This window comes from Thermobia domestica, chromosome 16 (genome assembly GCF_964235325.1).
Source record: "Thermobia domestica chromosome 16, izTheDome1.hap1.1, whole genome shotgun sequence".
Taxonomy (NCBI): Eukaryota; Metazoa; Arthropoda; class Insecta; order Zygentoma; family Lepismatidae; genus Thermobia; species Thermobia domestica.
The window spans coordinates 158,397,123-158,409,534 of record NC_137469.1 but is presented as its reverse complement, the minus strand read 5'-3'; the positions used below and the strand labels follow the sequence as shown (position 1 = coordinate 158,409,534).

Genomic DNA, 12,412 nt, shown 5'->3' with positions numbered 1-12,412 from the left:
TTTGCATGCGATTTGCTAGCGTCTAAAGCCGACCACAGACATTTTTGGTGGTGAATTTTGACGTTTTAATGAACAAAATTTTCCAATTTATACTTACAGATTTTGTAGATAAAAATATCGTGACCCAAATGCTAAATTTCACGACTTTTCTTGACTTTCATGACCGTTTTCTGATTTCGTGACTTTTTCATGACTTTCGTGAGCGACAGACACCTTGTCTTGGCTTGTCTTTGTCTTTGGAAGATTTTCCAGCTTTTGTTACTTCAAAAATATTGTACGCGTAAGCTTGTATTATAGCCTTAGAAAACAAACTAGAACATACTAGGCTGAGGTAGTTTGTTTTGTTGATATGTACCCGTTTCTCAAAAGCATAGATCTTCAAATCAACACTGATCTCATAGGCTAGAAGATGAACTGGACAAAAGCGAAGATCATTGGCAAGTTCAGTAATACTATTTTTTAATTTCTTTGATACCTACATAGTGGAACCCGATTGTTATTCTTTGATTTCTGCATTCTTCTGAAAAGGTGGAGATGGAAGTGATGAGCATTAAAACAGCAGCCGCTTAAGAAGGATTGTAGACTTTCATGGAGTGATTGCCACTAGCCTCTCGATCCGAAAATACTGTGACAATAATGTTATATCAGGCACTTAAAAGCAATTTAAAAGCCAAATCTCGTGGCAAAATTGAAAACTTCAATTGTTTTACCAGGTTCAAGCGCACACGCCATTTTGTGGGCAATTATTCCAAGTGATAATAGCGTAATTGCCACAGTAAACTATCTTATTTATTCGATTACTGGCTGAAATGCCGTTCTTCTCACGGGAAGAATAATGATTATGCAAAGTCTTTTAAAGTAAAGAAATTCGCGAAATATACAACGTCATTGCTTCTATCGACTCTCGGGCCGCTGACATGTCGGTTCTTCGCACGGATAAAATACTAATGCAAATGCCTGAAAGGTATGGAACCTGAACCATGGGAAGAACCTCACAAGCATTATGGTTCACCGTACTTTATTTATAATTTTCCCCCTCTTGCATTTCTTTCTTGATGAAAACTATACTTAAAATTCACAACGATCAATAGATAATTCACTGATTTGCCAAAACCGAATGTACTCACAAAATGTATTTGTGGCAGCTTCTTGTGACATTTTCGGAACTTCTCCCTATTGCGTCGACGAAGTGTGTAGTCTACTTTAGAGATTGTGTTAACGATATCGATTTCAAGCCGAGGGCATTTGTTGAACTAAGAGAAAAGGATTATAATCAAGTAATACCCACCCACAGTCTAAAGTCTGCAGCAGTACCAAAAATAAATCAGTATAGTCAGAAAGAAGGCTACTTGCCAATCAGACGGCCAAGGTTCGATGGCAAGTCTGAGATTCCCAGTCTCTTTAAAATGATTACCTAAGGCATCTTTGAAAAAAAGAAAAACGACATAAGATGGTGCTGACATCATTATCTCCATGATTGCCGGAGTCAAGAAGTGTAGAGCCTTTACTTCCACACACAGATCTTGGGTCTTCATGATCTGTTCTTTACTTTTTTATAGATAGGTATTTAGAAGTGAAGGGAACTACACCTGATTTTCTCCAAAGAACTGTGAATTAAATTAATTTTATTTTACTTTGTTATACTTCCTTGAAAATTAATTCACTAATACAAAATACGGATAAAACACTGTTTCTAAGATATTTCTTTTTAGATAAATGTTAATATTGCAATTTAATGTTTAGTTACAAAGTAAGAAATACATAAATCTTCCTAGAAATATTTGGGGCTGTCATATCTTAACATGCTTGTTTCTATTTCTTGTTATTTTAATTCCACCTGTTTTGTAGACTATAACAGTATACATAATCCATGTATGCTGATTACACAAAATTACAATTGAATGTTAAGTTACGTATGAACAACTGACTGGACCCAGAGTTGTCTTCGTTACTTGTTTTTCAAGACTGAGCTAACTTCCGGTACCTACGGTCCAGATGAAAAACTCTTAGATCCACCTTGAACTGAACATGAATCGCTCGACTGGCAGCCAGACACACCACTAAGCTACACGCTAGCTCATCTCAATTTATCTAATCCTTTAAAAATATTATTTTTTTAAAAAAATATATGCACTTTATATCTACTAGCAGTCTGTTGTAGCTTATTTTAAGTTCCTTTATTACTATGATATATATTTGGTAAATTTTCCTAACAGCTTATATCATTCCCTGACTTTCCACGTCTGTAGAAACCATGTGGGAGTATGTAATAAAATTGACAAAAGGTTAATAAATACGTACCATTTTGTATCTGAGCAACTTTCTTTGCTATTTCCCTTATAATTTGCATTCTCCATTTCTCTGCTTTCTGAAGGTCAGTGCATTCAGACGCTAAGTACGGACGCCTTTCTTTTTCTTTTCCTTGGTCCTGAAGCTGAGCCGCTCTCCAGCGCGCTAGAGTTGTCCTTCAATGAAGACAAGATTACATGTGATAGTTGGTAAAAATAGACATAAAATAACGTAGTTGTTATGCATTCAACTGTTAAGGTAGTATTATCAAAGTCTTTGAAGTTCTTATTTCAAAGTAAGTAGAACAGAATTTTGAGACTTTCACGTTTAGCCGTCTTCTTTAATGAAAACTCATCATTAATAGGATCACAATTTATTATTTTCCTTTCAGTTCGTTTTTTAATTGTCAAACATTTTACGTTCCGATTTTCTTTGAACAAATTCTAAAATAATAATAAAGCAATGAGAAATTATTATTATTAAAAGTTGGACCAACACCAAATCCTAACAAAAATAATATAAAATTTTCTATTAGTCAATAATTACAACCAAATAAACCAGGTAGCTTGTGCGCATCTTTGATACACGAAGCTCTGGGTTAGATTTTTGGCGGAAAGGCACCGAAAGCCCTACAATCGTTCATATTGTTGGGAAATGAAATAGTTGGCAACGAGAAACTTAAGTTTTAACGCCAAATATGTGATGTTTAAAAGAAGAAGGAAAACTATGTTAGCATGTTGTTTATGGATAGTTGATAATGTAATGGCTAATAAGTTATGAAGTTAGAAGTAGAGGATTTCTATGATAAGAGGACAGATTAATTGTGGCTCCAGAGATAGTTATGCGATTGTAGTGATAGTAATTAAACGAGTGATACGTTAGGAATTGAGTTATAATTATAGTTGCACACAATTTAGTTATTGTTCATGGGAATCACTTACATATACAGTTGAATTTTCATCATCACATATCATACTTTAAACTGTAGATTTCATCTTATACTGTCTAGCTGCTGACGAATGACGTCAGCCAAAACCACTAAACAAACAATAAATATGAATAAGAGTGCACAAAGATATCACTTGCAATTTCTTATGAGATTACTTCAGTAGTAGAAGAGTACGATTATTGTTACTAACAAAAGTTGAAACAAAAGAAATAAAAATTAAATAGCTGGAAAGCATCTCATTTTCTGGTAAGTAATTTATATACATATAGTGTACCTACCAAGTTTTTAGACTGGAACACTGTGTGCTGCCATCTGGTCTTTGGTATATGAATTATAATAAGTGTTTGGTGAAATTACTGTCTGCTTCGGCACAATATCGAGAGTTTTATATTTTGTTTTTTCAATCGGAATGCAATTCGTATATAAAGAATGCTGCCTTTCGTGTCATAAATAAGTCATCGTCCGAGGAATCTTGAGGAAAACACTCCCGATAACTAAATGGCCAGCCAGAACCCTCATTTCAAACAACTGACAGTCGTTTGTCAAATCCACGTAGACTCTTAGCTATTACAGTTCCAAATGCTGTCCTTTAAAATTAGTGGTCGATTCCCTGTTCCCAAGACCAGCTTCCTTGTCCTTCAATTGCCTGACATCTGTTTCATATCAGCCATAGTACTGGGAAGAAAGAAGAGACACAGTAGGTGTTAAGACTTGCAACCCCGCAAATACGCTCAAAAGAGGGATGGAAACATGATGGAATACTTTTGTAAAATTCAGCATGGGAACTTCAACGACTTTGCCGAACTGCACTCCTATTGAGTAAATACACTATACAGTCAAAAATAACTGTGATGATCTCACGAAAAATCGTACTTCACTAAAATGAACTCACGATTAACAGTGAAAAAAATTGACAAAAAGTGAATGAAAACCAAACATAACCTCTGAGGATGATTACTATGGGCACTATGCACAAAAACACAAAACATAAAGTTGTTCTTCAGAATATGAAGAAAGAAAGGAGTGATGCGTACCACACACATCCACTGTCGAACAAAAGAGATCGTATGATTGGATTAAAATGACAAACAAGGATTCAGACCTTTTTTTATGAAGTAAATAACAGGCGACCAATTATTGCTGGATGTATATGATACAGTTCCGAAACGGTACTCTTAAGCATGGATTGGACAATATACTCTAAAAAGAAACTCTTTATCTTCAGACGCCTTTCTGAAAACAAGTCCGTTCTCCTCTGACTGGAAAGGGATTTATTTCTGAAGGTCAAACTGTGAGTGGAGCTGTATATAGAGCTATTTTGGAACTCTTGATAAAAAGACTGCGACAAGTAAAATTACAGCTAGGTGAATCTGGTACTTGATTCTACGGTATAACACTTCCTCAATCTACAAGCTTTTATTTATTTATTTATTTTTTATTTATTTATTTTATTTTTATTTATTTATTTATTTATTTATTTTGTCGGTTCTATATTGAAAGTTCCACCTAGAGGGTCAAAAATTTGACTAAATTTTGGAAATTCAGGAAGGTGAGCCGAAGTGCCTAAACACAATTCTAAAAGATGATCAAAAGTATTCCCAATCGTACAGCCGTGCAACTAAATATACGGACTTAGGAAAGGTAAATATCGAAGACTACTTTTAACGGATATGGCACGTTTTGTATATTTACACATTATACTGAGCCAGTCTAAAAACTTAATACACACATTATATATAGGGATCCACTTACGATTTCCAGTAAGGAGGTTTCCATTACTACTGGAGAAAGAACCTCTACCAGTCTACCTACAACTGATAGGATCTTTAAGCATGATGAAACTCCTACTTACTGTTACACCTGTGTGTTCTGTCATTTTTTATATTTTATGTGATTTACATACTCAATATACTAACAATAAACTATCTATATTTCTTCTTTCACGTTTTAATTCAGATCAATAAATAATTTCAGCTAGTATATCAAAATATTTAGTTTTCCTGCAGAAACAATATGTTTTCACTTTTAGTCTCTCTAGGCGCAGCAGTACGGAGATTACAATACCGTTCGATTATTATTAGTATCCATAACAATGGACTTAATCTGAAATAATCAATAGCACCACAACTTCAAATTCTATGAACATGAAATATGTATGAAACATTGCTTTATTGAAATCTCTACAGAAATTTGAAAAAAAAAAAAAGACAAAATTAATATTTACTTACATTGCCTTTTCTGCGTTCCGTGCCTGGAAAATAAAATAAAGATATGAAATTAGTTCTTTTCACGTACAACGTTAATAAACAAAATCAATAACGATGGTTCAGAGCACGTAACCTTTTGGAACAAAGCTCTCTCTCTATATATATATAAAATACAATTTCTGAAACATACGACGTATCACATGATAAATGACTTACGACATATATGACATACCGAACAGAGTTAAGTACTTGTTCAATTTATCCATTCATGTGGTTATTAGTTGATTTGGAACTTTAGCGTCCAACTCAGCATCGAGGCTATGACATATGGATCTACAGCTTAATGATGTGGGATGCGACTCTCATGAGCTCGCACCGAAAATTGAACAGTTAACCATTCTTTTATCAACTCCTGAAAATATAAGGCTGTCTAGTAAGCAAACATCCACATTGCACAAGGTGCTAAGAAAAAAAGGCCCTATGAACATAGAACCTATACCTCACGGTTTCCGAGCTACCGGGCACTGTTATTAACGTTACCAGTTTACGTGTTTTTTTTTTCTTTCTTTTCTTTTAACGCACACCTTGTATTTGCTATAATGATAAAGGTTATATCTTGACTTATGAAATGATAAAACGGATTCATCTGAGTATGCTGTACGTTAGGGTATTGTCTACACGAGGGAAATTTGTCTACACTTTCTCTCCAGAATTTCCCTTTTTCTAACCTTCCTCGGTTCTCATGTGCAAAGACTGTCCCCAAGACAAACGAAATCATTTGAAAATATATTCCATTGTTTGTCTAACATGTTTTCAAAATCACATGATGTTCATTCAAATATATATATATATATATAATAAAATATTTCAATCCAAGCATGTCGTTTGCCAATTAAATGTCAGAGTTGCAATAAGTAATAATATTATTATTACTATTATTCATATTAATAATAATAAAGAGAGGAAGACAAAAGTCAGCAGGTTGGTAATTAATTCAGCGTACAAAATAAACATGGATTTTTTTATTATATAATAGTTTTAATACTGTCAACTGTGCAGAATTATTAACTTTTCCTTTAATTTTACATAGATGTTATGTGTAAAACCATCTTCAAAAAATGAAGAAGAATGCGCAAGTGAGACTGACACAGTTTGTGTTAATAGGAGATCGGTAATATCTCCAGTACTTTGATTACGAAATATCTGCATAACTGTTTTCCTCTTCCTTAAAAGAAATAAAAATAAAAATCTGTTTAACTTTCGATGTATTGCATCTAAAAAAGATGTTTTCATAATGTGATTCGATCTTCATGTGAATGACTTTACCTGTACAGAAAGATCACAGATTAAAAGACTAAAACTGTGAAGGAAAACTCTTAAAATGCAACAAGCCACACCACGATAGAGCCACGCCACCACTTTTCAAAATAGCATTTAAACATTTTAAACGAGGCAATCGAGATGGTTTAATATCGAAGACAAGTTCATTATAGCTCAAAATACGACTATTATACAGCCGAATAGTAATAAAGTAAGAGAAAACAACAGTACTATGAACTAAGTCACAGGGATCTACCGATCCTCCTAAGCACTAATAATTACTGGTATACAAATTTTGATCAAGGTCGTGCTTATGTTGATTTTTCGTCGGTTTCTTAATGACTTGCACCCACTGAACACGAGTATGGCAGTTATTTTCCCGTAATGTCAAAATTTGTGATGATATAAGCATATCAGATTTTTATTGAAACAGTAATATATTATACAATTTTGTCTTATAGGAACATTGAACTACAAACATAACACACACATTTTGGACATCAACTTTCTGGATAACAAAAATCTAGATAACAATACATAAATACTAAAATATATGAATATTGCATTTCTTATAAAAAATATATACAAAAGAACTTGAGACTGGAGGAAATTGTTCATCAACTACTGGAATTCCGTAGTCAAAAGTGAAGGTTAGTGGTTCTTTTTCTTTTGTGGGAAACGTTCACTTCGTTACGGACTAACCCCTAAATATAATCACCCATCATTGCACAGTCCCACCTTCCTTGGTATCTGCTTTCCATTACCTGAATGTCCTTATGGAAACGTTCCCCGTGCTCTTCGCTAACATCTCCTTAATTCTCCCTAAAGAAATCCAAGTGCGAATGAAGCATATGCAATTTTAAAGACATTCTACATCCCAATGCTCTTATCAATGAGTGTCTTAACTTGGTGATCAAACGCTTCACTTCGGTTATGCACAAGAAATCCCGTCACCAATTTATGAAAGGCCTCCCAAGCGTTTCTTTCCAACTCCGTCATTTTTTTGTTTAAGTGTAGCATTATTAAGCATGACATGAATCTGAGGCCCTGTGAAAATGCCAGCCAGAACTGGCCTCTGATAAAGCTGGAAACATTTGTTTGATACATTGTAGGGCAGGTGAATTGGGATCCAGAGCTTTCACAAATTATTTTGCCAATCCCAGCTTAATATGTAATGTTGGCATGAGAATCTTCTCCCTGGGCACTAATGCTTCATTTATCACATTATGTGTTTCTGGAATAAACTCCGTTCTTTCACGCCACACAGTTTCATCATAATGATGGTTAGTTGCCCGACTCTTCCACAGGCATAGAAAGCAGGAATATTTAGTATAACCACTTTGCAACCCAAGAAGAAAACCAATAATTTTGAAATCCCCACACACGTCCCATTGACGTTCATCATATTTAGTTTTCTCCAACATTACCTTCACACTTGAATGACTCTATTTAATCAATTTACAATTCTGCTATGAATCTTTAGAATCTATATTCTCTGTTTGCTACGCCGAGCGATTATCTTTAATAACAAATGCGATACCACCTAGCGAGTATCGAAATTGCTCTGCATAAATCAGTATACGAGAAAAATAAAACATACTTATATCACTGAAAATATTGACACTACATAAAAATAAGTGCCAGATTCGTGTTCAGGGAGTCAAAATGCAAAATAAATTCATCAAGAAATAATAATAACTAAAATTTTGTATACTAGTGTAATGTGAGTATCTAGTTAATTAGCCTACAGTGAATACAGTCTTTGAAGGAAAAAAGAACTTACCATTGTTTATATTCCTTACAGCGACAATAAATGAGAACTTCATGTCACACGTAAGTTAACTTCCATTCATTTTCACTGAATCCTGCGTGTTTGGGCCCTGAAAAAGTAATATACAAACATATTCACGTTCTCCAGATTACTCAACGTATAAATAGTACAGTTAAAATTGTACTTAAAAATTCCAGAATCCCATGTAAGGTACTTTTATTTCCGCTGACAGATCTATCTATATAAATAAATATGAAAGTGACTCTTTTTGTGATTTAATAACTCTTGAACCACCCGACCGATCTCAATCAAATTTTCAACATAGATGAGGTTCGGGCCTGGGATGGTTCTATAATTTCATTTTGATGGTGCAACTTCGGAGACGGGAAGGGGGGTGAGATATATAAAAATGATCGACAATTACCAATATTAATGTCGAATCCCTAGTTTTCGGGGTCGCTGAGATCAACAATGATACTTCCGATGCTATTTAAATCCAAATTCAGTTCCACAACTTGGGGTACGGGTTAGATCTACAAAAATGATCAAAAATGACAGATATTAATGCCGAATCCATAGTTTCCGGGGTCGCTGAGATGACCAGTGACACTTCCGATGCTGTTTATATCCAAATTCAGCTCTGCAACTTGGGAGAGGAGGATATGTAAAAATGATTGAAAATGACCAACATCACAAAGCGTTTCAGTCATAGTAAGAAGTGACTGACTAACGGAACATATCGACGCTAGTTCGTATTTTTTTTTTTTTTTTTTTAAAAGAAATATCTAGGTCAACAGTAATAAGTGTTCATTAATGGGTTTCCCAGCATTACTACACAACAGGACTTATGGTACATTTTATATAGTATGGGAAGTGTGATAACCATAAAGTAAACTGTGTGTGATTGTTCTGGGTAGCGTAATGTGTAGTGCCCAGCACGGTAAACCGGGGGCCCGTTTCAATCTACTGCACTTTTTATTAATAATAATGTAAATTACAGTAGTATTAAACTGTAAGATTCTATGCAGCAGTAACTTTTATGTAGTACTGAGTAATGTTGCTGCCGCTAGAGGCGTTCGGTGGTAGTCTGTCTCAAAATTGATTTTAAATAATTGAATAGCTAGGGCGAACAAAGTGATAAGCGCAACTTCTTGTAAAATTGAGTTTTAGATGGAATGGGTTGGAATTAAACCATAGAGCAGTATGAGGGTAGTTTACTTTCGGAAATGCCGGCTACCTGCAGATGGCAAAAGTGCGTTTGATATGAATAACTGCATTGACTTGCATAAGAATGTTGAATCTTCTTTTCCAGTTTACTCGGAAGTTAGATGTGACTTCTCATTATGGTTCCCCGAGCCTCTAAATTATGAAATGGCTGGTTCCAGTGAATAACCGGTTAAGTCGGAAAAAATAAATTTTACAGGAGAGCAGTTTAAAGGTAAATTTTACATTAGTTACCTGGTTAATTTTGGCATAACCAAATGCTGTAACTTCTTCAATTTTATGAACTCGTCTTAGCCGCCTCTCCACAATGTAGAACTCATCAAAAGAAGCTTATACCTGTAAAACCTCATTAAAAAAAAAAAAAAAAAAAAAAAAGTCTACTTAGCCGGTTATTCACTGGAACCAGCTAAATGATAATTACTAAACTACTCACGAAATAATACACCTTTCAATTGTGTTTCTTTCCGATATTTCAAGCGCTTTGCTCGGGCATTTTTCGTCATGGTGCCAAGGCTTAGGTTACTTTCTTATTTTTATTTTTATCTCAATAGTGGTATAATAATGAATATTGCACAGTATACTCTTTACGATACTAATTGTTGTCTACTAATCCCGGTAGATATAAATGCCTATGAGCTGGGTAACATTTAAAGTATACAAATTTAGTGTTAGTCCACTAACCTAAATATAAAACCTGCTAATTTTAATTTTTAGGAGTCTTTTCGTAAGATTTAATCGTTATACCTAATCACCCAACAATTATTTCAAACTTCTCTATCTACAGAGTACCCAAAGGCAATTCTAGTTTCCTATTAAACGATCATATGTAATCCCTGTTTTTGTAATTCTAAAACTTTTTTATACAACTAAGTTAAAACTGTAATAAAGTTGTTGGTAAAATATTTCAATTTATTTCTAGTAATAAAATTGTAATAATAACTAGTTTTTAAACAATCAAAGAAGTAATTTGTGGTTTTACGTCCGACAACGGACTGCTACTTTTAAAAAAGTGAAAATGAAGTATAAAATTTTACACAAGCATTCACGTTCATGTCGCCATTATGCACACTGCAGGCTTTCCAATACTAATTAAAAAAAAAAAAATAAAATAAAAAAAAAATAGGAAATCACACCGAAAAAATATAGGAGATTTCGTGAAGCTGTGAAAAAGAAACATTTCAATTATCCAATAGGTAGAAATAAATTAATAAATAAAACATGGAAATTACACCAATTGTTATATGAACATACATTCTACTCGAAATATAACTAAATGGATAATTATTTCGTTGCAAAATTTTATACGAGTTTCTTAGTGTTTTCGTATGCAGCTTACCAGTACTAAGCAACGATCATAAGGAAAGTGTAAAAGGGATCTGCATCAGAAAATCAGTGTTTGTAATTATACGTCTCCAAGATGTGAATAATTTTATCACTGCAGCTGGCGCTTTTAAGGTAAGATTTGACTATCTGTAACATATTCTACAATTATTTGCCTACATTTGGTGCAGAAAGTATTGATACAACTAAATAAATTATGTATAAGTCTTTAAAATTACTACTTGATAGACATTTTTAACGAATATGATGAAAGTAATTTATTTTTGGGGCATTTATTCCCAAGTTGGTCATCCGCCTAGTTTTTAGCTAAAAGCGTAATTCATTCCTTTCTGTACCAAAATTCGATATTTAATTCAGAGAGTTTTGCCGAGCGACTGTTAGCGAATAAAGGCGGGTTAGAGCCCCGCAAGGTACGATTTCTGTCTTTATTACAGCTAAATGGGAAGGGGGACCTGTTGGTTATGTTACTTACCCTTACATTGAAAAGTATAACTTTTTCCACGTTTCTTTACAGTTATTAGCACATTTTCTACAATTTATTTTTTGATTTATTAAGCCATGATTTTTACTTACTTTAAATAGGTTTTCGTGATTATCACCTTATTGTTTTACAAATTGTAATAATGTTACTTCATATCCAGGGCTGCTTGTCTATACCTGCAGCCATGTTTACAAAACAAAGGCTCATTACATTCCCACAATCTACCATGCAGTAACCTTGCGCCAAGTAGTTCCCTCCGCTTGCCAAATGATCAGAACCGCTTATATTACAAGAAAATAAACACAACTTTCGCTCTCCTTATACATTATCAAGCACACAAACAAGTAAGTTATTCATTTCATCCCGGTAAATTTTCAAAATTTTGCAAGAAACGGACGACCAACTTTTGAACTTAACCGATTTTTATGTTCCATTTTTTAGGTGTATGAATACTTTTTGCGCTAAGTAAGAATTATTACGATCATTTAAGTGTTTCTGAAGGTGAAAATTAATGCGGATATTCTATGTATTTTTCCACTATCCTTGTTTATGAATATGTCCCCCGTCTCTCACGCGCCTGCTCCTACGGACGCACCCCCTCCCTCCGCTCAGGCCCTCCTGCTGTGCTCCTGCCTGACTCGGTTAGATAGCATTCCTGTTTTGAGTGGCCACTTAGCAGAAGTTGGTTCGTGGTTTATGCACTAGCTCCTCATTTAGTGCATGTTCTGCAAAAGGAAACCTCAAAATGCAATAAATGTGTGAAAATTTGATAGAACCGTCTGCTTGAATAATTCCGACCTCGTAAAGTGAACCTGCAGAGGATAACGCAA

At 34.2% G+C, this 12,412-nt stretch overlaps 1 protein-coding gene across 4 annotated transcripts in view; it reads right to left on the bottom strand.

Moving 5' to 3' along the window:
* Positions 1-12,412, bottom strand: part of LOC145673485 (pre-mRNA-splicing factor ISY1 homolog) — a 45,045-nt gene that overhangs the window by 31,384 nt on the left and 1,249 nt on the right. For 3 of the 4 annotated variants that reach the window (XM_081743226.1, XM_081743227.1, XM_081743229.1), the window contains exons 2-4: positions 8,549-8,645; positions 5,467-5,489; positions 2,302-2,465 (exon numbers count right to left, since the gene is read on the bottom strand). In XM_081743226.1, coding sequence (XP_081599352.1) covers positions 2,302-2,465; positions 5,467-5,489; positions 8,549-8,551 — 190 coding nt within the window. In that variant the 5' untranslated portion in view covers positions 8,552-8,645. Of the gene's footprint in view, positions 1-2,301; positions 2,466-5,466; positions 5,490-8,548; positions 8,646-9,994; positions 10,014-12,412 lie in introns of those variants that run through there. The other variant, XM_081743228.1, reaches the window with a different exon arrangement.